The 27595-nt window shown below is 41.6% G+C and overlaps 2 protein-coding genes across 6 annotated transcripts in view; one reads left to right on the forward strand and one right to left on the reverse strand.

Annotated features, from left to right (window-relative positions):
* The window catches only part of SRGAP2 (SLIT-ROBO Rho GTPase activating protein 2), a 212301-nt gene extending 201107 nt beyond the window's left edge, over positions 1 to 11194 (reverse strand). For 4 of the 5 annotated variants that reach the window (XM_075910141.2, XM_075910137.2, XM_075910140.2 and 1 more), the window contains exons 1-2: positions 11090 to 11194; positions 8432 to 8957 (exon numbers count right to left, since the gene is read on the reverse strand). Coding sequence is in view for 3 of the 5 variants with exons in the window: in XM_075910137.2 (XP_075766252.1) it covers positions 8432 to 8498 (67 nt within the window). In the remaining 2 variants the exon portion in view is untranslated. The remainder of the gene's footprint in view (positions 1 to 8431; positions 8958 to 11089) is intronic. The other variant, XM_075910139.2, reaches the window with a different exon arrangement.
* Positions 11195 to 11419: 225 nt separating this feature from the next.
* RUMY1 (regulator of UNG2 and MKLN1 interacting yippee protein 1) lies at positions 11420 to 27175 on the forward strand. The gene is made up of 4 exons (XM_006137220.5): positions 11420 to 12141; positions 19776 to 19853; positions 21497 to 21621; positions 24601 to 27175. The coding sequence occupies exons 1-4, from the start codon at positions 11990 to 11992 to the stop codon at positions 24693 to 24695; spliced, it is 450 nt and encodes a 149-aa protein (XP_006137282.1). The 5' UTR covers positions 11420 to 11989; the 3' UTR covers positions 24696 to 27175.
* Positions 27176 to 27595: the final 420 nt, after the last annotated feature.

Genomic DNA, 27595 nt, shown 5'->3' on the forward strand with positions numbered 1-27595 from the left:
ACAAAAAACCCAAACACACCAATCAAACCTGCAAATTACTAACACGATATTTAGAAGGAGCAGGTCTTAAGAAATAAGGTGTTACAAAATTCAGAGCATTCATCTTACCGCTGTAGCATGGTAATTGTGAGCCAAACCCCAAAGCTAATTCAAATGAATGTATAAAACCTCAAACTGGCATTAATATGTAGGTATCAGTGTGAGACCCTGAAGTCAGTAAGGAAATGACAAGTGAAAGGGAGTGGACTTGTAGAGGTTTTTCACAAAGCCATCAATGACAAGCTGATCTTCAATATCAGCACCTAAGTAGATAATGAGGCAACCAGAAGAACATAATATTTCAAAACTAGGTAGGTGGATGCAGCTGAATAGTTTTCTCCCACTACATTACTGAACTACAAAGAGAGAGTGGGGTGGAGAAACAGACATGAGATTAAATAAACCAAATACTGAAAATGTTTTAAATTCATGTGGTTGTCATGGGTTCACCTGAACAGGGAATAAAAGCATCTGCAAAATTCACAACTGGTGAGGGAGGGGAGAGAGAATTTGCAGAAGCATCCTAAAACCCTTGTGATGTCATGACTGAAGTTTGTTAAAGGCCAGCACTTCCGATCCTCTTGATTCCCTAGTCCATAGGGCACTGGGTTGCAATGAATGTCTCAAGGGTAGAAGTGTGAAAAGGGTCCAATCCGCCTCCTTTCAGATTGATGTGAATCAGGAACAACAATTTAAGTCCACAGAATAATCCTAAAAGAAGACTGGCATAATGAACGTGAAATCTAGATCCAAAGCGAGTTCTACAGAAGACTAAAGCTGTTGTGTAGAAAGAGGAGTTCAAACAGTAGGCCCAACTACTACAAAAGTCAAGATATGGTTGGATCTCTTCTAGACCTTCTCTAGTTGCTACACATTTACCAGCACTTATGACAAGGATACACTGCAGTAATTAATGCAAGCTATCAATGAGGTTCTCCCTTGGGTTATTCTCAAGCTTCAAATTTTGCCATTTGAGAGATGGAGGAATACAAGCAAATGCCTTGATAAAGGCATTGGTATACACAGCTCATAACAGCGTAAAATGTACCAGTTTGAAACCATTACAAAGAAATCTGATGTGTATTTTTGCCCATGTTCCATATTCAAAAAAGCCGGTTTACAACAATATTGAAACATCTGTAACGCAGTAGATACCAACTTCCTGTTTCCATGTTATTTCCTGGTCACCTGCCCATTGATGGATAGTTTTAGAGAATAAAAATCTCACTTCTAGTTGACAGATGGCACATTAAAATAATCCCACTCAACTGGAGCAAAGGATCCAAGTTTCCCAGCTGCTTCCTTCAAGAATACACATTTTAAAGTTCAGAAAATGTCAATTTAAGAAGATCGTTTTCAGCAGAAGTTGATAATTTCTCAATCATGAGCAATAAGCACAAAACCTCTTATGTTAACAGAAACTAAAAGTGAAAAGTTGACATCCTATTTCAGAAATTCTCAATATTGCTTATGTTTGAGGGACACTACACAGTTTATTTTCCTAAGTATGAAAAAGGATATCACTTAGCTGTTTGCATTGTTAACTCTCAAGGTAAACACATGCATAATAGACTAACCTATTATGAAGCACTGCACCCATTCCCTGGCTTTTATTTTAAGCATGTTTACAGTAAACATGGGGAGGCAGAAGCAAGGTAGAGGGATTACATCCAGAGAATTCTGGGTTTAGGTTTCTCTCCTCCACCTCTTATTGAAATGTTGACGGAAAAGTGGAAATAGCCAGTATACGGTCTTAAAGCAAACACCAGAAATGGTAGAAATCAAGTATTGTTTTATTCCAGCTGTTTAACTTGATTAAATTAAGAGGCATGGAAATGGGCAAGTCTCTACATGAAGAGCTATCATTTGGGAGTAAGGCAGAAAGTCAAGCATGGGTAGGCACCCCTAGGTGGATAAACACTAGCTGACTGACATTTATTGACACTGCTAATAATCTAATCCTTCCAAGCCTACTTATGAGCCTGCTGGAGTCAATTTCACCATATGCAGACAAACTGACAAAAAAAAAAAAAATACTTGAACTGGTAACAGAAATGTAGAGATAACTTCAGTAAGATAAATGCTGCTTGAGAAATTACTAGTTTTCTTTAAGGATATTTACTTTGTGTAATGTGCACATAATGCTGACAAGCTGTATTAACAATAATAAAAGCTTTCACTTTTTGAATCTTAACATCTGTGATCATCAAATAATCATTGCCCGATTCCTATTGTCATCTGACCCCTCCACCCAATAGTGAAAACTTAAGAAAGACTAAAAATAACAAATGCTTTAAAAAAGCATCAATATTATCCACTGAAATTATTTTTAAAAGGAGTTCTGCCACACTACTTATACAAGCTCAAAAGAAGTTGCAAAGGACTTTTTTCTTGCTTTCTAAATCAGCTGAGATAGTTACAGGTTAGGTCTTTTGGTCAGCTTTGGATTTTTAACCCTGGAATGTGTGATAAATTTGAAGACGACTAGACAGACACTCGGATTTTTAGGGGGGTGGGAGTCAAGTAGGAAATAGATGTATTCCCTTTTTCTCCTGCTTCTTCCTTAAATAATCCATTAATAGGGAGAAAAGAGAAAACATGAAACCTAAAACAGTATCTCTAACAATAAGCCAGTCTCCCAATAGGGTCCCCATCTGGGATCTAACTTTTTAGTTGGCACAATCTGAAAATACTCAGAGGATTAGCGCTATCAAAAACTCCAGGAAAAACAGATGACTTCTGAACCCAGAAGTTTGGAGTAACTTATTATAGCAAACAAATGGAATCACTTATGCAAGCAGAGCAATGATTAACTATAAAACCCTTAAAAGGTAGTTTTACATTTAAAATGTACACAGTAATCCAATATATACACAAACTGGAAATTTTAAGATATTCTACTCAACCCTGTCAAAGTGAATAATTGAAAATTTTACTCTATTATTTACATAGTTTATCGAGTAGCTATTGCCAAAGAAACATTCAGCTGTCCAGCTGCAACTCTGAAACTCATCCGTGTATGTATACATAGGTAGATGGAAAGAAAACAAAATTGTAAATCAAGAGTCCTGAAAAGAGCTAGAAAGCAATTCCACAATGCTGACAACTGCTACACCAATCCAAGATGAAAAATCTATCACATTGAAATGGGATATTAAATAAGACAGCTCTCCAAGTAACTTTTCTGTATAACGGTTTTATACACACAATTTTTCAAATATTCACGGGGAATCTTTCAAAAGGGTTGGTCTATTAATCAGATGATGAAGTAAGAAAGATGTTCTGAGTTACCATCAGCAGCACATTATAATGACTTACCTTTTAATGGTCTTGGTGAGATGGGACCCACTAGATAATAGTTATTCTATGGAAGGGGGAAGAGGTAAGACAGTAGTTACCATGAAGGAAAGTGTTACGGCTCAAAGGACCTTACCAAAATTAGGAATACAACTAACATCACTCACAGCTGGTCACCTCAACTCACAGACTACTCACCTGCTGGTTTCAAACAGGGTGAAAGCAAGGAAGACGACATCAGGTGACAGACCACCTGGAACTCTACCTAACAGGGATAAAGATGATGTATGTGCAATTGGGTGGCATTCCTTGGAAAGATTAGCAACACAAGTTTCGCACAGACTGAATTTGACTGTGTGGGGGAGGTGTAACTAGAGGAACCTCAGCCAAACACCTTCTGTTAGTTTTGTTTAGATCTGTTTAGTCAGTTGATTGCATGACCATGCACACACATGTGCTTTCCTCTCCTTCTGTCATGAATTAAATAGGATTATGGAGAAAAATATAACTAAGCACACTGAACTGTATCAAGTAATTTTCAAAAAGGAGGAAATTTGGGTGGTTTTTAGATGTGACTTTTCCAAGAGGGAGAAAATAGCTGTGGAACCCTTGCTGTGATAAAACTGCACTATTAGAAATCTGTAGCCTCAACCATTTAAGCTATTTATTGCAGCTTTCCACAAACTGATTAAATTAAATGCTCTGAGGATTGGAAGAGAAAGGAGAAAAAAATTAAGCATAAAACATTTGCCTCTCTTCACTCGAAGTCTACACTCTAATATTTAGTTTATGAAGGATCATGGTGGTCTCTCTCACACCCAGATGTGCAGATGCCCAAGTCACACACAGGAAAGTATGCTGCATGATATACTCATTTGTCATACCACAAGTGGTACAAGTGAATGGTAACAGGATTAAAATAAGAGGTTGAGCTTGCACTCCTAAACAATCCATATGGGAACCATGGAACCTCACTTTCCAACTTTGTAGATCTCTTCTTCTTATGCACACAAAGGAAAAACAGGGTCCTCCTCTCCCTCCTCCCCTTCAACTCCACCCCAGTTCTTAGAAGAATTTCAACTCACTATTTTAACAAAATAGTCTAAGACTACATCCATCTCAACCACGTTCATTCAAAGAGATTGCCTTGAAACCCTCCTCCTTCCATCCACCCATAATGCAAAATATTCGGAAGCTCAAGGAAGTGCTGTGCATTGACAGACGAGTTCAAATCAGAGGAATAAGACAATTAACTTGTGTGACAACAATATTAAGATTTATCTACAACCTGCTTAATATCACATTACATTATTTATACTCCGTACTTAATATCATAATTCTCAAACTTCATTGTGTCATGACCCTCTTCTGACAACAAAAATTACTATGTGACCGTAAGAGGTGGGACTGAGCTATCCTGAGTCCTATCACTCCCCTCCCTTCCCCAATCCAGGAGTGAAAATCCTGAGCTTTGGCCCCAGCCCCACAGTGAGGCCTGGGATTTAGATTTGGCCTCAGGTGATGGTGCTGAGGCTTCAGCCTCCCAGAAATTTTAATGCCAACCCCATTTTGGGTTCCCAACTCATATTTTAAGATCCGCTGCCCTAGATCAAAAATAAAAGTTAGTGAAAATGCACTTGATGTGTGAACTTCATGAAAACTAATGAAAGCCTGCTTGGATTGTTGCAACTGAATGCATTGTGTAGACTTCTGTATTTGGTTTGCTCGTCAAGTATTTGGATCCTTGGAACTGTAAATGAAAAAGCAGGCTAACTTCAAAGCATGGGTCACTTGTTCAGCAATGGAAAACCCACAGACTGAATACCGTTTAGGCAACAGACAAAAAGCCCAGCTGCATCAGAAACACTTGCCAGATTGCTACAAGAATGGATCCAAGCAGCTACCACGTGTATCTGACCCGTCTGGAGACTTCTGAGGAGTATTCCAGATACACAACAGAGATCTCCAAAGCTCTCTCTCCCCTATCCCTTGAGACTTACACATTTGGAGTCGCTTAAGTTAAATACATTCTCAATAACTCATTTTTCTCTTAGTTAATACGTCTTCAGTTAATTTAAAAAAATTGGCTGCCAGCATTTTTTGGGGGGGGGGGGGGGAAGAGGAGGCATATGGCATCTAGTGTATCCTTGGGATTGGGACTAGCCTCATGTGCCATGACATTTGACTTTAATAACCTTCTATCACAAATCTAGTTTGTCTGGATAGCAAGACGTGCTAGGGAGCCTAAGAGAACAGTTTGTGGTCCCAGGTGTGTACATGACTCGGTAAAATCCATTTCTAGAATATACCACCAGGTTGGAGTGTCTGCCCTGTTTTCTGATGGTCTACCATGAGCCAGGCACATTGTTGTGAGCTCTGCTACACAAGTATAATCAACTGACCCAATTCTTTCTGTTTTAAGTATCTGTGTTTCAAATAGGGGAGGAAAGGGGAGAGAGAAAATGTTCAACCACTGAAGTTGATTGCAAAGCCACATTCTGTACAGCATAATGGGATAGCATCAGATACAGGAGCTCTACATTTGATCATCCACATACCAAAGTGATATTACATTAACACCCACAGACCACATTCTGTTTCACAGTCCTATTGTGCTAGATACTGGATGAAAAGCCAACGAATGTAAGATGACATGCCCCTAGCTCCATCCAGCTTACAAAGTGGAGATCCAAGAAGAGATAATACTCCTACTCTCCAAGGAGGAGGCTACAAGTCCATTTTGACTTGCAGATTGCACAATAGCCACTCAGGAACAGGGAAGTCAGTCAGTCTGAAGAGAAAGCTCACCTATAGACACAACTGCAACCCACAAGGGACATGATCACGGCTGCTGGAAGAAGGGAACAGACATGTAAACATCAAAACTAATTCAGAACGATGAATTTGCACTATTGCCAGTTTGTTCCAGTCTGATGACCACGTTCACTCAGCAGCTCTCAACCATGAGGCTGTAATTCTGACCTTATCAATCACCAAGATGCCCTTCTTAATATGATATTTTGTTAATTATTTTTTGAAAAACCAAATCCAGCGATTAGCAGCAACTTTTAGATTCGAAAACACATAACTTACGTGTTTGTGGATTAAGGATTTTAAGTGATGTCTGAAGACACAGCTGCCGTACATCATCCCAGTGTGGCATGCAGCACAAAATGCGTTAAGCTTTCAAAGGCCAGCAAAGATAGAGGAATATTTTCATATCTGAGCAAGACAGATAATACCTCCCAGTTTATACAGTGTCCACTTGTAACAAACATGAGTCATGTCAACTACCACTGATGTGGTCACTTCAGCAGTACAAGACGTTTAGCAATAGTACTTAGCAGGAGGAAAATAAACAAGAACAACCAAACTTAACTACCAGGGCAATTTAGAGGCAGCACATTAACAACTAGATTTGGAAAATGACCAATCGACAGGATAGGTTTTGCTACACAAGGACTATGGTATTTCTAAACAACAACAAATGGACAAGACCTTGGATTTTAGTTTCTTAAACAGTTCAGTGCCCCATCACAGTGCTGGAGCACTGGTTCTAGGGACAATGCCATCTCCTGAATTATCAATAGCCATTCCTGCTGTTGCATAGAATTTTCTTGCAGAACTTCCATTTCAATTCTGACCACAGCTGATCGTATTTCAGATGGGAAGCCTGATGAGATCACAAATAGACAGTGTATGAGGGCAGGCTGGCTAAATAAACCTTATTAAAAAAAGTGTACTATTCTAAATACTTCAGACCAATCATTCAAACCAATCATTCAACAGAACTACAATATTCAAGTGTGAATGCCTTCTGCATTGTTCCAGAAAGCTGGAGGAGGTATCCCTCTCTGACCTATTTTGAAACAAGGAGCTGGATGAGGGTGGGGGAAAAAAACCACATCGCCACACATTTTAATGTATTGTGTTTTAAGCACCACCTACATCTCGCTTCCAGCTACTATGTCACAAGACTAAGTCCATCTTTTTGAAGCAGCACCTCCTGCTGGATATTGACATTCTACAAGACTGAATAGCTTGTCAAGTTAAAATTTCATTAAAGAGGTGAGAAAATCTCGCACACACACACACACCTTTTGCATTTCTCTTGCCTCCCACACAAGTATCTGAAAGCATTAAATCATTACACGTTAATTAATTTAGTTTCACATAGCACCCCTTTGGAGGAGCAGCTCACACTTCACTATTTTACACAGGGTAATACAAGTCCGTAAATCCCAATGTCCAACTTCCAGTCCTCTGCCTTCAGCACAAAGCCATCTCCACACCCATTCCATCTCCCACCACCCACGCAATCAATGTACCAAGCAAGGTTTAAACAAGCTTACTGCAGCTGATTTCCCATCAGCTACGATTTATCAAGTCACACACACAAGAATATTTTTCATTCAAATTATCTTGAAAGCTTCACACACACAAACATTAAGCACTTCCATTTCACTACTGAGGGCATGTGATGTCCTAACCCAAGCCTTATGCTCATTTGCACCAACATACACTCCTTCAGAATTATATATCAGCACCAATTACATTCAGAATAGTGGTCATATGCACAGCCAACCCAGGGTGTTGAAAATCACAGCTGTGTGAATAAACAGTGTCAACTTATTGAGTTTGAAGCTGAATATTATAGCTTTTTGGCACAGACAGCTATGAAGACTTGATGTGAACAAGGGTCCACAGTACTAGCAAGAGGTATACCTTCTTCTGCTTCTACAGAGGCTTTAAACGATTCCTTAGGGAGAGAAGAAATTGAAAAGCTATTCACTGCCAGGCACATTTCAAACCTAACCATATTTTAAAGCACCCAGAAAAAGAAGATTCTGAACTCAAGGGTTTTCATATACCGAAAAAGAAATTCCTCTCTGCATTAAGACAACACTGACCTACACAGGAATCCACCCTTATGAGAAAAAAAATCCCTTACAAGATTGCACTATTTCAGAAAACATTGCAAATTCATGGTGACTTGCAAATGCTTTTCTCAGTCCCCACCCAAATATCGAATGCAAATGCCTGCATTTGCAAGTCTAAACTGTAACAATATAGATGGATGTAAAATTATTCCTACCTTTGACCTGAGTGTCATATTCAGCTATGATCTCCTTATCCTTTTTGAATTTAGCTGGCGACGTCATGTTTTCCCTTTCCAGAAAGATTAACCTCAAAACAGATCCACCAGAATGCAACAAATAAATGCAATTTTGTTTCTTCCAAAGAAATGCCTTGGTTTTCTTATCCTTCCACCCTTCAAATAAAACAAATCAGTCCATGGGAAGAGGGCGTGAAACAGAGTGCGGCAGCAGAAACATGCAGATGTTAAGAAATCAGCGGGTGGAAAAGGCAGTTTTGTTTCCCTGCACCAAAACCCTTAGCAGCAACAGCAGCAAGCATCAGACTAGAGAGATCATGTAGTCTCCAAAGGCTTTTCCTGATTACTAACACTAATGGTACAGTCAAGGAGTGGAAGTCCTGCTGCACATGTTTTTTGAAGGTTTGCTTTGCCTTTTTTAAAACAGACTCAAAGATGATGCAAATAAAATCCCAAACGGGAAGAGAAATGAAGGATCAGAGGGCGTTCTCTTTGGTTTCGTTGCCTGTAAATAAAAAGATTTTTTTTAAGATATCAGGTACAAAATACAAGGCGAAAGTTTATAGTTTAAAGAAAAGCTTCATTAGTATTGCAAATGTCTCTTTAAACTGCAGCAAAATGCTACATATGTACATCAGCAAGGTAAAATGCCTGTGTAGTAGCAATCACAGAAGGAAGAAAAAAAGAAAAAAAATCTCATTGGGAAAGCTCAGTCCCCAGGGGAAAAGGGGTGGTAGTGAAAGGTAACTAGCCCATGGGAAAAAAAAGAATCACTTTTCTAAATGAGCAATGCAGGAAGGGGGAAAAAGAGAGCAGTACTGAAGAAGCTACAACTCGATATCTTGAAAATTTAGACTCAAATCCCTGAATTACATGAACTGCAGGAGGTAAAAAATGAATCCACAAGCCATTTTGTAAACAAGATTAATCCCTTCGGTATAGCTAAATCAGCAGCCTTTGATTCTACAGACAGGTCAGCTGTGTATTACTGTTATTATTTGAATGTTTGGTCTCCCTCCCCCCCCCATCTAGAAAAACAGATCTTCCCTAGACATCAATGCTGATTTGGAACCAGGGGAAATGCAGCCCAGCATGTGGAAGGCAGATGCAAATCTCCCAACAGGGGGAAATCAGGGCACGTGGGAGGGGGTGTTACAAGTTATTCTCGGTAACAAACGTAAGAAATCAGGGAGCTGTGCATGATAAAAAACGTCAAACCAACAACTGAATCCACATCCAACATCAGGAGGAACAACGTGGCTAGCAGAGACAGGAAACGGGAAAGGGTTACAGAATAGCGTTAGAGCATTTAAATGGAAAACAAATAAACAGAAAGTGTGTGACTGGCTCCCCCCATAGTTACGGAGGGAGTGGAAGATATTCCAAGCTGCTCTATGCAATTACTATCCACCCAGCTGGAAAGAGACTGCGCAAATACACATATTTAAAGCTCTCCCAAAAATACATGCAGAAGCCACGGGCGCTCCCCAATGCTTACTGCAAAACCCTCTGGCACCTTGGGAACCTGGGTGCTGCCAACTCAGTCGTGTAAGAAGACCACTCGCCCCCTCAGCCCTATTTGCTTTTCACTTCAGGAATGAAGGACCCAGCCCTGTATTCCCTTTCCTGCCGCTAATCCTAGCAGGGAGCAGCGACGGGGGGTGGTGGGAAGAGATATTCAAGCCTGCGGAAAAGGGGAGCGGAGTTCTGGGAATGGAGCGGATGGGGCAGAATGGGGGAATGGAAGGCGAGGCGGGGAGGAAGGTTTGGGGCTATACTGGGGGTTGGGGTGGGGGAATAATTGCTCCTGGAGTATTATGGACGGGGAGAGGGATTTTGCAGGCTCGAGACTCTATCCTAGGAGGGAGCTATGCAAGGCGGAAAGTGTTGCGATTGGGGAGAACGGGGGCTATGCCACGGGGCGGTTACAACTGGGGGGCCAAGAGCGGGCTGTGCCGGGGGAGGCGGTTTTTGCAAATCGGGATGCGGTTTTTGCTAACTGCGGGACCAAGAGCTGGCTATGACCGGGGGTGGCGTCTTTTGCAAATGGGGGGGAAGGGAGGAGAAGAAAGACAGCAGGCTGTGCGCGAGTGGGACACAGCTTTTTCAAATTAGAGGGCGGCTTTTGCAAATTGGGGGTGGAGGGAGCAAGCGCGGGCTGTTCCCCGGGGGCTTTTGCGAATGGGGGGGCAAGAGTGGACTGCGCCCCGGGGGGGCGGCTTTTGAAAATAGTGGGAACAAGAGCGGGCTCTGCCCCGGGGGGGGGGGGGCGGCTTTTGCAAATGGGGGGAACAAGAGCGGGCTATGCCCCGGGGGGCGGCTTTTGCAAATGGGGGAGGGGGGCCAAGAGCGGGCTGTGTCCCGGGGGGCGGCTTTTGCAAATGGGGGCGGGGAGCTAAGCGCGGGCTGCGCCTAGGAAAGAGGCTTTTAAAAATATGGGGGGGAGAGCGCTGGCTGTGCCGGGAGTTACAAATCGGGGAGCAGAGGTGGCAGGGAATGCCCAGGACAGGCGGGGGAGAGCGCGGGGCTGGCAGAGCAGCCGGTGGCGGCCATGCGGGTCTCCCCGGGGGGGCGGGAGTATTATGGGCTGGGGCACGCCTATGGCAGGACGGAGGTCTACTTGCGGCGCGCTCTTACCTGCAGCGCCTCGCAGCCAACTCCCCTCCTCCACGAGCCGAGGCTCACCAGCTACGGCTCCCGCGGTCAGTTTCCTCTGCAGCGCTAGCTCACCCGCCCCGCCCCCTCCTCCGCTTCCCCCAATCAGCCGCTGCGATGATTCGGAGTGACAAACCTTCTCGCCAATAGCGGCGTGCCCCTCGTCTCTCTGCCCCGCCTCTGTCTCAGGACTCCTCCAACGAGGAGCGGAGGGGGCGGGTCCTAAGCGCTGGGAGAGGCGGACCTAGTCCCAATCCCCCCCAATCGGGCTCTAGGGGAGTGTTCGCTCCCCTCCAATGGGAAGCGAGGATGGGGATTCAAACGGAGTCTGACAGGTCTGAAAGCGAGAGGCTCGTGGGGGGCTTGCCCGTTGGGGTCTAACGGCAGCAGGGCCGACGCAGCAGACTCAGCCGGCGCGAGGCAAAAAGAAAGGGGGGAGGGGGAAGAGGACAGTCAGCGGGAACCGTGGGGGTGGGGCAAGCCAGGAAAGGGGAGCATAGGGCAGGTGGGGGTCAGGTGAGGGGGCACAGGGCCCCCAGTAGCGGGGGGGCAGCAGACGGAGCACAGGGTGCCCCGTGGCACGGGACCACATAGGGCCCCCACTGCAGGGGGTAGGGGGAGCCCAGCGCCTGTGGGACAGTGCTGCAGCCTGGAGGGGGAAGGGGTGTCAGCCTCCAGGGGAAGGGGCAGTGAGTGTGGACAGCGCAGCTGAAGCGGAATAGTCCCTAGGGCAAGGATCCCGAAGGGGGGGGGCTAAAGAACAGTCTTGGGGGGGCAGGAGCCGGGCAGTGGGCCTGGGGGGCAGCTGGCCCTCAAAGAAGCAAGGCGCCCCCACCCCGCACTGTGGGAAGAGGAGCCAGGCCCTTGGGAGCCAGAGCCGCCATGTCCACGAGTGGGTGCAGCTTCAAGGACAGGTGCGTGTCCATGCTGTGCTGCAGATTCTGCCAGCAGGTGCTGAGCTCCCGGGGGATGAAGGCTGTGCTGCTGGCCAACACCGAGATCGACCTCTACTCCACGGACATCCCACCCACCAGGTAAGTCCCCTTCGCTCGCCATCCACCGGCAACTCAACAGCGCACCAATGTTACACTAGGCCGCCCAAAGACATTAATTAGCAGGAATCCCCTAGCGTACGAGACATCGTGCAAACCGTTAAGAAAGCCCACTTCCTGCCCCACCGATCTCAGTCTATTCCTTACAAGCCACTCACACTCATGGGCAAGCAAGTATTTCTATTTTACAGCAATAGCAACTAAGCCACAGTCAAAACACAGAATGGTATGTTATATAACATTTATATACAAACGCTAACTAATGAGCAATACTCGTTTTTCCTCATCTTTAAAATGTGACAATGTCTTGGTCTTTCTTTTTAAATATTCTGTGACAAGTGAGATTCAATCAATGTATTTGAGAGCCTTCTGGAAAGTGGCAACCCTTTAAATAGAAGTGAAAGTGACTTGAAAGTGTCAGTTTCACTCCAGTTTCAAATCAGCAACTAGTCTATTTTTATTTATAGTCAAGTAATATCCTCAAACAGGTGCAGTATAAATTCTAGTAGGATGTTTCCAACACTTAAATGCTTCATTCCCAGTTTGATTAATTACAATAATGTAAGTTACGTAAATGACAGAAGGTAAACTAGATTTTTTTTTTTGCATTTGCTTCAATTGTTGTTCAAGAGCAAGTAATGAAGTAAGCATATAAGCTGAAATTATTTTAAACCTAACTAGTGTCCCCGAAGTGATTTGCCACAAGATGTCAGACTGTTAATATTAGATCTGGAAGTGCATCTCAGCCCTGACCCCCATTGACAAGTGATATTTAGCTCTGAACCTGGAGGAAGTGTGCAGATCTTCGCCTAGTTTTACAACAAGCTACATAAAAATACATGAGTCAGTACAAACTAAAATTTCATATGACTTGTTTATGTTGCTCTCAGTACTATACACTGAAATGTAAATACAATATGCAAGTTCCAATTGCTTTTACAATTTGTGGTTAAAAAAAAAAAGAACACCATTTCTCAGTACTGATATGCTGTTTCACTTTTGTATTTACGTTATTGCTGTCAAATGTTTAAAAACGTAATCACAATTGTTTAACAATTGCGCCTTTATACTGAAAATCATTTATTTAAATTCTTTTTTTCTACCTTTTCAAATATTTTTATTTTCATTATCATGCAGAATACAAAACATGTATTGTTTTGTAAAAAATAAAATAGCATTTTAAAATCACCTAGTACAAGTATTGTAGTGAAATCTCTTTATCACCAACGCTGAACTTACAAATGTAGACTTCTATATAAAAATAACTGTATTCACAAATAAAACAAGTTTTACATTGAGTTTAGAAAGTCCACTCAATCCTACTTCCCATACAGCCAATTGCTCAGCCTCAGACAAACGAGTTTATTTACGTTTGCAGGGGATAATGCTGCCCACTTTTTGTTTACAATGTCATTTGACAGTGAAAATAGGCATTTATTTGGCAGTGTTACAGCCAGTATCATAAGATATTTATGCGTCACATATGCTAAATGTCTCACTTCATGCTTCAGCCACCAATCCAGGGATCATATATCCATGCAAGATAATCATCCAGAGCAGTTTGTACCCATGCATGTTCATTTTCATCATCAGAACCAACAGAAGGTTGATTTTTTTTTCCTTTTTGGTGGTTGGGGTTCGGCAATTTCTGCATCAGAGCGTTGCACTTTTAAGACTTTTGGAAGCATGCTCCACACTTCATCCCGGTCAGATATTTGAAGACACTTCAGATTCTTAAACCTTGGGTCAAGTGCTGTCGCTATTTTTAGAAATTTACATTAGTGCTTCTTTACATTTTGTCAAATCTTCAATGAAAGTGATCTTATAACACACACGTACTAGGTCATCTGAGATTGTTGTAACATGAAATATACATGGCAGAATGCATATAAAACATCAGGAAACATGCAATTCTCCCCCAAGGAGTTGTTATAAATATATATATATTTTAAAAAACAAGCATCAGCATGAAAGCATGTTTTCTGGAATGGTGGCTGTACCCTGAAGAGTAGGAATGTTTAGCATATCTGGTATATAAATACCTTGCAATGCTAGCTTAAATGCCTTGTGAATGCCTCGTCTCACTTTTAGGTGACATTGTGAATAAGAAGTAGGCAGCATTCTCCCATAATATAAACTAATTTGTTTGTCTTAGCCATCAGCTGAACAAGAAGTAGTACTGAGTGGATTTGTAGGCTCTAATGTTTTACATTCTTTTATTTTTGAATGCAGTTTTATACCCCTCCCCCCCCAAAAAAATCTACATTTTAAAGTTGCATTGCACGATAGAGAGGGCAAGTACTATAGTACTTGTATGAAGTGAATGGAAAATTCTCTCTTTTTTACCATTTATACAATGCATATATTTTTAATCAAAGATAATGTAAAAAGTGAGAACCAAACACTTTGTATTGTGTTGTAATTGAAATAAATATATTAAAAGATAGAAAAACATCCAAAATATTTAATACATTTCAACTGGTAATCCATTGTTTAACTATGCAATTAAGTGTGATTAATCAGTTTTAAAAATCATTATTATGAAATAATAGCATGGGTTAACTGTGATTAAACAACATGCTCGTTTTTATTTCTCATTTTATAAGTAGCTAATGTAAGTGAGGTGAAACTTGGGTGTATGCAATACAAATCAGAATCCTAAAAGGGGTACAGTATTCTGGAAGGGTTGAGAGCATTGATTTTAGATGATGGATAATAAGATTGTTCACTGGCATATCTTCAAGTCTAGCCTGAGAAAAAATAAATGTTGTTCAGTGGTTCTGTAAAAACATCACTTAGGAAAGTTAGATGTCAGCAAGTCACCAGGTCCTGATGAAATGCATCCCAGGATACTCAAGGAGCTGATAGAGGAGGTATCTGAGCCTTTAGCTATGATCTTTGAAAAATCATGGCAGACAGGGGAGATTCCAGAAGACTGGAAAAGGGCAAATATTGTGCCCATCTATAAAAAGGGGAATAAGAACGACCCAGGAAATTATAGACCGGTCAGTTTAACGTCTGTCCCAGGGAAGATAATGGAGCAGGTAATTAAGGAAATCGTATGCAAACACTTGGAAAGTAATAAAGTGATAGGGAATAGCCAGCATGGGTTTGTGAAGAACAAGTCATGCCAAACTAATCTGATAGCTTTCTTTGAAAAGATAACGAGCCTTGTGGATAAGGGAGAAGCGGTGGATGTCATATACCTAGACTTTAGTAAGGCATTTGATACGGTCTCGCATGATATTCTTATTGATAAACTAGGCAAATATAACTTAGATAGGGCCACGATAAGGTGGGTGCATAATTGGCTGGATAACCGTAGTCAGAGAGTTGTTGTTAACGGTTCTAAATCCTGCTGGAAAGGGATAACAAGTGGAGTTCCTCAAGGGTCTGTTTTGGGACCCGTACTATTCAATATCTTCATCAATGATGTAGATATTGGGATAGAGAGTACTCTTATTAAGTTTGCAGATGATACCAAACTGGGTGGGGTTGCAACTTCTTTGGAGGATAGGGACATAATTCAAAATGACCTTAGCAAGTTAGAGAAATGGTCAGAGGTAAACAGGATGAGGTTTAATAAGGAGAAATGCAGAGTGCTCCACTTAGGAAGGAACAATCAGTTCCATACATACAAGATGGGAAGCGACAGTCTAGGAAGGAGCATGGCGGAAAGGGATCTAGGGGTCATAGTGGACCACAAGTTGAATATGAGTCAACAGTGTGATGCTGTTGCAAAAAAAGCAAATATGATTCTAGGTTGTATCAACAGGTGTGTTGTAAGCAAAACTCGTGAAGTCATTCTGCCGCTCTATTCTGCACTAGTTAGGCCTCAGCTGGAGTACTGTGTCCAGTTCTGGGCGCCACATTTCAAGAAAGATGTGGAGAAATTGGAAAGGGTACAGAGAAGAGCGACAAGAATGATTAAAGGTTTAGAGAACATGACCTATGAAGCCAGGCTTCATGAACTGGGCTTGTTTAGTTTGGAAAAAAGAAGATTAAGGGGGGACATGATAGCGGTTTTCAAATATCTAAAAGGGTGTCACAAGGAGGAAGGCGAAAATTTGTTCCTCTTGGTTTCTGAGGACAGGACAAGGAGTAATGGGCTTAAAGTGCAGCAGGGGAGGTTTAGATTGGACATTAGGAAAAAATTCCTAACTGTCAGGGTGGTCAAATATTGGAATAAATTGCCAAGGGAGGTGGTGGAATCTCCCTCTCTGGAGATATTTAAGAACAGGTTAGATAGACATCTGTCAGGGATGGTGTAGACGGAGCTTGATCCTGCCTTGAGGGCGGGGGGCTGGACTCGATGACCTCTCGAGGTCCCTTCCAGTCCTATTATTCTATGATTCTATGATCATCACAATCAAAGACAGTTACTTTCTATCTATTTTATGGATAGAAACATGATTTTTACTCTTAATGGTGCAGGAATGAATCAGTCAAGGAAAGCAAGTTGTATTCTGTTTGGCCTCACATCAACAGAATAGTTGAGCGCATTACTGATGAAGATGAAAGAAGCAGAATCCAATTTGGGTTTCAGGGTTAAGCAAGGACAGCAAGATTTTTGTTTTAAATTCCTAATTGGTCCAATTTAATCTGGAATCAGAGGATGAACAAATATGGCAAAGCAACATTTAAATATTAGTAAACTAACTATTAACATACTTTGTCATTTACATTTTCTTAATTTGTAAAGATGGATTAAAAGGAAAAACTAAGATGGACTAAAATTAATTTTTAAAACAAGGTTTATTTAAAAAAACACACACATTCTAATCACTAAGCCATTGTTCTGTGCTCTCATTTGAGGTTTACAATAAACACCTAGTTCCTGGTGTAGATGTTCTGAACTGCTTTAAAATGTCTTTCATACACTTCTGGTTGACAAATACAAGTTAGTGATATGTATGGTTATTATACACAAAGGGCATATTTACACTACAGAGAAGATCGACCCTCCAGAGGTCAATCTTCTACTGTTCAATTTAGCAGGTCTAATGTAGACCTCTAAATCGAACATGGAGGGCAGCCCCCGACAGTGTCCAGTACTCCTCATTCTACAAGGAGTAAGGGAAGCCGGTGGAAACATGTGCTCCCATTGGCTTCCTGCAGCATAGATGCCATCGCGGCTCGGCTTAAAATAAGACAAATCCAGCTATACATTTTGTATAGCTGGATGGCGTACCTTAACGCCTACCTGTGGATTACATTTGTAAAGTGTTAACTACAAAACTAAGTATGTAACTCTGTAGACCACATATTTCAGTACAAAATTAAAATAGTGATCTGTGTTTGTGACTCAGGAAATGATGTAATAATTGATTTCCCCCCCTCCATGGCAAATGGTTTAGTAGTTAGACTTGGAGTGGGGGGGGGGGGCTAATATATTGAGGATCTAAACTGTAAGTATCAAAATAGGAAGCATGAAGTCTTAACTAAACTTGTATGTCTGCATACAGAAGTTCAACTCTCAGGACCATTTTTCCTACCCATTAACACAATGAATGGACGAGTATACACAATTCCAAGCCATGAGATGGAATGTTGGACAGTGGTGCACTGAACCCTGTACATACCAAGCTATGTAAACAAATTGCCCCTTTTGTCATTAAGTCTGTACTTACATTACCATTGATGCAGTTCTAGCGGTGGAAATACTACTGTAAACCAACTGTCACCGTTCTACCTATTGTCTCATCTAGCACTGCTTAAAGCAGGGTCTGCGCAATACTGTAGTTGAAATGTTAGTGGCTGCCTGAACTAGTGTTCCAACTGGTGGAAAGCTAGGAAGGACTGCAAGGTCAAACAGCCCTAAACTAGGGAAGATCAGATTGTTTTGAAGATATTTGTTTTTCTAAATTGAAACAAACTGACAACTAAATATAAATTGGAGTTGACAAAGCTTACCTATCTAAGATCTATTGTATAAACCCCATTACTGAAGAGTATTTGACAACATTAGTGAGCTCTTAATGACTTTTCTACAGAGAAGATCAGAATACATTAAAATCACAAAGCCTCAGAGGATGTAGGTTGAGGCAATATCTGATTTAGGTAATACTATTCCACCTTCCAGAAGAAGAAATTGACATACAAATGTTAAGTCTGGAAATGACCTTGTCTGCGGGAGGTAACTGACCTAGTGCTGCCTAGTGCTGAAGCTGGCTATATTCATTGTAAGGAACAGAAGTAATTCCCCATTGGAGTTATAGTCTTTGGAGCTGGGAGTCCTGATATAAACAAACTGCTACCAGCTTCTAGCATCATCAGGTTTAAAGGTACACCTACACAGCAAAAGCTATCATCAGCTAGTCTGTCCAAGCTAACTTAAATCCAGGTAGCATGGGTAACAACAGAAGAAAGACAGCTCAGGCTTCAGAGTGGGCTAGCAAGCCAAGTATTAATTACAAAATACACATTAAAAGTGAATGTAAAGTAAAGTGATGTGGACACCAAAAGCTGGGAGGAGCAGGCCTGCAACCAAACCCAAGGGGGGGGGGGGGGAAGCACATCCTCCATCAAGTAGTAGCTCACTTCAAGAAGTGCCTTGCTCTCAAAGCTGAAGAGAAGGAAGGAAAAAAAAACCCAACTTTCTCCCAGCAGGCAGTTGGCCTGCTAGGAAGTATCTACAGATACACAAGTGGATATGAAGTTCCAGAATTGAACTCCTAAGTCATTTGAGGACCCATATGTACATCCATGCTAGTGATCATCCACCAATTGAGAGAGAACCTCTGATGATGTTGATGAAGCACCTAACATCTATACCAGATTTGAAGTACTCACTCTGAAGCCTGTGCTAGCTTTACTATGATTTTTACCCAAGCTAGCTGGACTCAAGCTACCTCAGCTAGGCTAACCCATACACAATTTTTTTTGTAGACCCTTTAAGTGAGTGGTTAAAATGCTGGAAATTTACGGCAGCCCTCCACTGCTGGAAGCCCTACTGTTAAGAACACTGGTTCCTGGTAGATAAAGATTTAGGTTGTCTGCAACAAACAGTTTTGAGTACCATTTCAGCATGTTTAAAGGCAAGTGTAGACAGGGCCAAATCATATCACCTACCTGGTGTGCTGATCAATCCAGTGATTCCTGCCCTGTGGGGCTTCCCACCATCCTGTCCTTCTGGGCTAGAAGCTCTAGTCTCCCCCAGCCACGGCACAGAGCTGGGGTTACTGTCCCTAGCAGAATAACACAGTGAATCATCTCAGCTCTGGGAGAGCTCAGTGCCCTGCAACATAGGCCCCAAAGAGCACCAAGATCTCAAATAAAACAGTTTTACTTTGTAAAAAAAATTTTACACAAAGAAAGCTCATAAAGTCAAAATGGCACCCTTACTAAAGCTCTGTTCCTAGGGGAGGGGAGCCATTTCCTGAAAACTATCATGTGCTGGCTTAGAGTGTTCTGGTGGAATATATAGATATATTTGCTATCTTGAGACTACTGTGATTGGTGATGGAGGGAGACTAGATGATAGCAGGTAGGTGTTTGTAAAGGGAAATAAAGTACAAACCTCGAACACTGGTTTGTTGCAATTCTAACTTACTGGTATCTGGGTGAAGTTATGTTAAATGTCTAAACTGTTTCTGTGACCATTATTTCCCATCCAGTACTGTTGACTTCATTGGAAGTTGTTATTTCACTGACATCTGCAAATGTAAATTGAAGAACATTGCATGTCTGAAATGGTAAGTAATATCACTTTAATGTGACTCATAACCATACAAGCACCTGCTCAGCAGTGCATGTGCTGCAGCAATAACATTTCAACATCTCATACTAATCACACAAATGCAAGTGCTTGGGTCACAAATGAAGTGAATTTGATACAACTTTGCTCAGTGGAAACTTGGCTCACTACATTTGGACATGACTATTAGTCTATCATTGTAGAATTCTCTAGCAGAAATGCTGGGACAATGCATATCAAGACTAAAGTGTGGTTCTATAGAAAACTTGAGTAGCACCCAGTTAACTCCAAAAAGAGAGCTGTCACTATCACAATGAAATGCATTTATTCCTATCTTCCACTTTATTAAAACAGATACAGCAGAGAACTCCTATTTTATAAACTAATTGGGGATTCAGGAGTTCATAAAGCTGAATATATCAGTTACAGTAGATTTGTATAACAGGTTCATAAAACTGAGGTTCTGCTGTAACGGAACATGCTGTTGGCAGACCTAGTCTTCACTAACGGATGGAAAAAGTTAACTTGAAAGTTCCTGGAGCTAGCTGTTTATTTTTATTGATGCTTGATACTTAAGATACTGTTTCTTTAAAAAAAAATCTGCTAAACCGCTCAGGGTTATTTATCTGCTTGGTCTAAAAATTCAGCATGCTTGGATTTGAGCTTGGACAGGAAGGTTCTTGGACTAAAAACAGCAAGGTGTTCTTTTTTTCCCCCCCAAGAGACTTGACTAGCAAGGAACTCTGTTTGGTCCAGATGCTAAACTAGAGAGCACACACTTTTTTCTGTGCGCACTGCTGGGGGTGGAAAGGAATCTACAGGTAAATAAATTGGGCCAAAATCTCATCCTGCTAAAACGCTTAATTTCCATTTATTTCAATGGAGCAAAATCAGGACTATATATACACCCCAAGCTAATTACCTAGCTTTTATAGGGTCTTATTGTACCACCAGTTTTAAGGTGAATCTTCATTGATTTCACTGGGGAGATCTGGTTTAAAAAGCTTCATAGACTTAAGTTACAGGACATTCGTGTAACACTGCAAATATCCAAATTCTGTATAAGACAAGACTGTCTAAGAAATATAAGTCTTGTGCATCTCCACATACATCCTCTTTCTCTAAGTAAATGTATTCAGAACTATAATTTATCTACCAATGTAACACTGTTTCCCTGGTCTTAACAGGTTAACACACTACAAAGCCAATTTACCCGGCATTTAACATCTGCATTTTCACATCGAAGCTATGAATGGAACACATCCAGCCTACATAATTAGCTTCATTAACATGGGTCCTACAATTGACAAGTACTACTTTTTTAATACATATATAGGTATTCTTGGATTCTGTTATTTCCACTCTAGCTCATCTGATGACGTGGGACTTACCCATGAAAGCTCATATTTTTTGTTAGTCTCAAAGATGCCACAGGACCACTGATTTTTAAATATATTCAGACACTTTATGCACCACTGCTTTAAAAACTCATCTTTACATTTTCTCCAGATGAAGACATTGAACACCAATTTGCCTAGTAAAATGGTTAGATTCTCTTTAACGTTAACCTTTAGTGTTTCTTCAGCGCAAACTTTCATCCAAGAACTTACATGGTCATTATATTTTGTTTGTTTGTTCTAGTGGCAATGTTGTAGGTTACCATGTGATTGCTCCATGCAAACCGTGCCTGCTGTCCTGTAACAATGGACATTTCTGGATGTTTCACAGCCAAGCAGTCTTTGGTGTAAACAGACTGGACTCCTCTGGTAAGGAACTCTTAATTCTGAACATGGAAGTTCTATTAAATTCATAGAAGAGTTTACTGGCAATTTCCCCCACTCTCCTCCCAATAGCAAGGTATCTCAAAGCATATGCAGTTGACTCAAAGTATATAGCAAGTCTATAATGAGTTGCCTTTCTAAGCAGATAGCATTCCTTCCCCACAGTCTGTCTGAGGAAACTGTTCATGTCACTGGAGCCTACACAGTGTCTAAAATGCAGTATTAAGCGGCCTCAACTTTGTGTGGCTTTAAAAAAAGGCATCAGGCCGTAAGATTAATTGATTAAAAAATTTACACTGACCTCTTTGTGGTGGACTGGACCTCTGGGAGGCCACCTGATGTGCTGAAGATCCCACTGAAACCATCCTTGGTTTGAATACCCATCCCTCCACTGAATAGTACAGACATCCTAAGTCGTGGTTAGCCTACGGTGATCAGATCACCTCTGTCTACTATCACAAAGAGACAGTATGGAGTGTCATCACTGATGGACATCAGTCCTGTCTGGCTTTTACATTGTGGTACCTGAAGTGATAGCCAATGAGCATCACCCAAAGTAGCATAGTTGGAATCCAGATACGAAGTCAGTATTTCTAATTTCAGATACAAAAATGAAACATGCATACAAATAGGATAGTTATAGTTAGTAAGTCCCAACATTTCCAATGATACCTTATATGGTTTATCTACCATATATTTGAGAGAGTCGATCTGTCTATTTGTTCAAGACATCTTCTTAAATGGTAATAGCGAGGACCACCTCATCTGTTATGCAGCTTCCTCTTATCATAACTTACAGCAAGGTAGAGGTTTGGTTGTGCCAGGAAAAATGTGATGTTTCTTGAATGAGACTACCTTTCATAAAGCCATACAGAAAAAAAGAGACAGAATCACTGGGTAGATGAAAGCAACTGGCTGAGGGAGTACCCCCCCCAACCGGTACTGCCCCAGCTCTGAGCCTCCCTGCCCCCCACATCCTTTAGAGGGGGCATGAGGAGCTGAAGCCTCTCCCCCACATTCCTACGGGCTGTTCCCCTTCATCAGGAAGTAAGGGGAAAGTGCAATTTGCTGCATTCCTCATTCCGGCTGGGGAGTGCCTTGGGCAGATGAACCTGGACCTGCCTCAGCTGGGGACATGCACTCCTCCCCGAGCTGTGCATGCTGGAGCTGCAGCTAATGTGGAGAGGTGTTTCTCACCTGGCCCCAAGCTGCTACAGTGAGAGAGGGCTAGGATAGTCCTCTCTCCCCCCAGGGTAGTCCACATATTGAAACCCTCATCCCAGGCCCACCCCAGAGCAATGGTTTAAATGAAGAAAAACAAAAATTAATCAAGTTAAGGACCCAAGCAATGCTGGGCAAATCTTCTAGTCTTGCATAAAGTACATCTCAGTTATAGTTATATCATTCATACCAAAGCATATTTTCATATGGAATATAAAGTCACATGCTTGCTGATGGAAGTCAGGTCTTTGAGACAATACAGTTATGATAACTGCACAAATAAAAATGGTATAAACAGACACAAAGATTCTTATTTAAAGCAGTGTGTATAGCTTCACTGTGTTATTAAGCAACCCTCCACTGACTGATCAATCTGAACTGTATTGTCCATGTGACCCTATATACATTTTTTATTGATTTCTCCATTATCTTAGACCAGGGGCAGGCAAGATATGACCCACAGGTCAAATCCAGCCCGTCAAGCCACCCCACTGGGAACCTCAAGTACAGAGCAGCCCAGCACCACTTTAAGTGGCTCTCTGCTCCAGGAGCCAGTGGCAGAAGACGACTTTATGCACTGCCTCTGCCCCCAGCAAAATCTCTCAGTTCCAATTGGCTAGAAACTGGAGAATAGGAGTGGAGAGATTTTACTGGGGGCAGCGGCAGCGTGCAAAGCTTCTCCTTCCCCCTCATGCCTGGAGCAGAAAGCCACAGGGAGCAGCCAGTCGTTCTGAGCAGTCTGGGACTGCAGCAAGCAGAGAGCCAGCCTTGGGGTCCCGCAGGGCTGCTGGCCAAGAATTGCTTAGGTAAGCACCACCCAGCAAGAGCCTTCCTATAGCACCCTTCCACCTTCTCCTTCCCCTCCAGCTCTCTGTCCCAGGTCACTATCTCCGCCTGCCCCAGGTTATCACCCAGATCCTCTGTACTCCTCCACCTCAGTGCACAACTCCCTCCCAATCCTGCACCTCCTTCTACAATCCTTCCCTACCCCAGAATCCTCTTTTGTACCCATCCTCCTTCCCTAACCCTGCACCCCATTTCCCTGCCCCAGATCACAATACTCTTCTTCACTCAAACTCCCTCTCAGACCCCACACCTGCACCCAGCTCCCTATCCTGAGCTCCCTTCTGCACCCAATCTGTCCCAGACTGTGCACCCCTGCATAGAAAACTGTGGCCCATGATCACTTACCAAAATCTTGGAGTGGCTCCCCATCAAAAATTATTGCCTGCCCCATCTTAGGCTGAAGCTACAACAGATACTAGCCCTTAAAATTTATTTTTCTTGAGCTTCTTTTTAACAGTTACTTGGAGCACCAATTACAAGTATCTCTAGCATAATCTGTCCTTTTGGGTCCTTCCCAAAGGAGGTGTCCTTTCACAATGCCATCTGTATTACTGTTTCTCATACACATGGTGAAGTAGTCTAAACAGTTTCACAGTGCCTCAACTCAATGCAATTAATGTTACCCGTCCAAAAGGGGATTACCAATAGCGACATGATTATTTCACATTACTCATAATACTGGATTTATTGCTACTAGAGTGTAGTTCAAAAGGATATTTCTAGAGATCCTTTTTGAATAACAATAGAAAATAACTAAGACCTGGGCAACACTGTCTAATTTCATCTAATACGTTTGTGGGGACCAGAGCTATTTATTTTGTGGCAATGAATTCAGTTTTTAACCTGACTCAAATAAGGTCTGGAAACAAATTCAATTATTTACAATTTTTTTTCCAGGTGTGAATTTACTGCTTTGGGGCAACTTGCCAGATTTGGAGGAAAGCACCGATGAAGACATATCTGGCATCTCTGAGGAGGAGTATATCAGATAAACATTATCAGCAGTGTCCATCCATCCAGCACTCCCTTATTACATTGTATTGAAGCTTTTTTCCCCATCTTAACATACAAACTCAAGAAATACAGTAAACAAAGGCTAGCAAACAGCTTTTCCGAAGGGGTAGAAGCTGCCTTAGTCCAGTGTAACATGCCTTATAAGACTCTCTCAGCTTTATTCACCTTTCTGAAAAATGAATGGCATACAGATGGCAGCTGCCTCTGGGTTTAGGGCTATTTTGTTCTTGTAGTTCTACGCCTTAAAAGTTGCCTATAAGGAAAACGCAGGCTTTGACACATCTACTGGCTGTTTTTCCTTCCTAAATAACAGCTCCGTTGTGGATTTCAAGTCTTTTGGCATCACTGAATGAAATTTATTTTTTACCTTTAGTGTAGAACTATTGAGGAATACTCACTCTGGGTCAGTTATCACATTATGAAGAGACTGTGGGTTCCAGTTATGCTTCCTTCTGGACGCTGCCTCTTCTCGCTTCCCATTCCACTCATATGCACCGTCTCCTTTGAGGCCACAGTCAATGTTTCTGAAAGATTTCGCCAGCAGCGAATGCTGAAACTGTACAGCTGTCTGTCTTCCTCCTGCTTTGAAGTTGTTTGCTTATACCACCATTAGCAAGATGACTTGGGATGCTCCTGGACCACTGATCTCTCGCCTGAGTTTCAGAGAATAGTAAATCCTCAATTCTGCTAAAAGCTAAACTGCATTTAAAAAAACAACAACTTATTTGTGACTTTTGCTGACAGTGAACAGGATGGCTGACAAATGGTAAATAAGGAAGCATGCTGGGAACTGGCACAATTCCCTGTTTTAAATTGAAATCACATTCAATGAAGTATTAATATAGCTAATATTAAGAAATGTTACACAGGTGAAGGAAACTCCTCTTGGTCTGTAGAAGTCTTCCTATTTCAGGGGGGAAAAAAAACAAAGAAAAAGTATAGTTTCCAAGCAAAAGAATCTGTAATTATGTTTGTATGTCAGTATTAAATGACATGAGCAGTAAGTATAATGCTGGAGTAGCATGTGTGATAAATTTAGGGCTACATCTAATAAAATCTCCATTTGCCTCCTGTGCTTCTGGAAGGTGGGTAATCCCCACATAGCTGTTGGTGGAAGGTGGCAGAGTGCCTTTTGGAAAGGAGGCAGCCAGGCGCTTTGGAGTGAAATGTGGCTTCAAGAATACTGTTCTACTTGCAGCTACAAAAGTAACTGCTTCAGCAATTTTCTGTTCAAATGAAAAGTTTTCTTGTTTCTTTGGATAGGAGGTTCTAAGAGAATAACATTGTAAAAAAGAAATCTAAATAAAAATGTTTTAAAAGATAAACTTTTACTTCAGAAATCTTCACATCAGAGAATATTTCTGCTCTGAAGTAACTTATTTTACATTTATGTAAACAGGTCTTGAGCTAGCTAGTGTTTTACATGCTAAGTACAGACATAATATGAGCTCTTCAGAATTGCCGAAGTGACTTAGTAGCAGAAACATCAGCAACAGTGAGAAATAAGAACAGCCATACAGGTCAGACCAAAGGTCCATCTAGCCCAGTATCCTGCTTTTCACAGTAGCCATTGCCAAATCCTTCAAAGGGAATGACCAGAACAGGCAATCAGTGAGATCTGTCCCCTAGTATCCACTCACAGCTTCTTGGAAAGTCAAGGAAAAACTTGTGCTCCTGGAGCACTTGGGCAAACCCTATTTACAATCCCTAAGTGAAGTACCAGGAGAGTAAAACTGCACTTCTGCAATGAGCTCCATGTGTATAGATGCCTCTACATTTATTTGGACTCTGAGCATCAGGACAGTGCCCATTATGTAGTTTCTGATCCTAAAAAGGAATGCCTTGGAGCTCTGTATGTTAAATGCATATTTAATTTCACACAGCAACTGTTTGAGACCACTTTCGATAGTCTATTTTGATAAAGCCATTGTTTTATTGTAAACCCCTAGCTACACTGTAATATTTATACCAAAAACCACATACTCAACAGTCATAGAAAAACAGTTTTAGATCCTGAAGAACACATCAGAACGGCAAGTGCAGATATCCTGCTCCCTGGAACAAGCCCCTAGCTCAAAGCTTATTGGTGTTTTGCAGAAGCCAAAGCCTGCCATTCAGAAAACATATGTAGACTTGGTATATCTAGTTAGCGGAGTATACATCACATGAAAGATGCATTTAAAAATACATACTTGAGGTATTACAGCTACAGTGGATTTCCTGAATCCTACTAACAGTAACTCCAGGACTGATATCAAGGTTAACATTTTGTATATTCTCTGTTAGGCTCTGAAAAGATGCAGTGAAAGCAGACTCTTTTGTTCTATTACTTTACGATATCTGTTCTCAATTGGTGTTGCTACCTCTTCTGTGTTGGATGAAGTGTGCATTTGTTATGTTTCTGTTTTTGGATGTCTTGTTAGGATCATGTGCATCAAATAAAAGCTGATTTATACCACTTTCTTCTGGGGGGATATATTAAGTATACATTATGTAGCTGGGGGATTGTCTAACTGTTATACTTAAGGATACATCTGTAGTAGTTATATAAGAAAAAAAGAAACACACTATAGCTAACTCAGCTCATTTAAAATCTTCTCTACTAAGAAAGGACAGTTATGGCCCCATTTTCACAGGTGCCAAGCTCTTATCATTCCTATGGAAGTATAAGGAAGCTACCAGCTGCTTAGCAACTCTGAAGACAAACCCTTAAATACCCAAGTTCATACTCTGTACTATACCTCCTGGTTGGGAGACTGTGGGCAGCTTTAAATACTATATGCTGGGGTTATACAAGTACATCCCTGTTGGTATGCATACACTAGTTCATTCTACATTGAGTTCAGAACTACTGATCCCACACATTGAGCTTTAAAAG

The sequence above is a fragment of the Pelodiscus sinensis genome, chromosome 27 (assembly GCF_052426305.1).
Source record: "Pelodiscus sinensis isolate ZL-2025 chromosome 27, ASM5242630v1, whole genome shotgun sequence".
Taxonomy (NCBI): Eukaryota; Metazoa; Chordata; order Testudines; family Trionychidae; genus Pelodiscus; species Pelodiscus sinensis.

Excerpts from the sequence above, each read along its gene's own strand:
- RUMY1 (XM_006137220.5), top strand. The coding sequence starts at position 11,990 with ATGTCCACGAGTGGGTGCAGCTTCAAGGACAGGTGCGTGTCCATGCTG. Across the intron at positions 19,854-21,496 it reads AACATTGCATGTCTGAAATG|TGGCAATGTTGTAGGTTACC; the intron begins GTAAGTAATATC and ends TGTTTGTTCTAG. Across the intron at positions 21,622-24,600 it reads AAACAGACTGGACTCCTCTG|GTGTGAATTTACTGCTTTGG; the intron begins GTAAGGAACTCT and ends TTTTTTTTCCAG.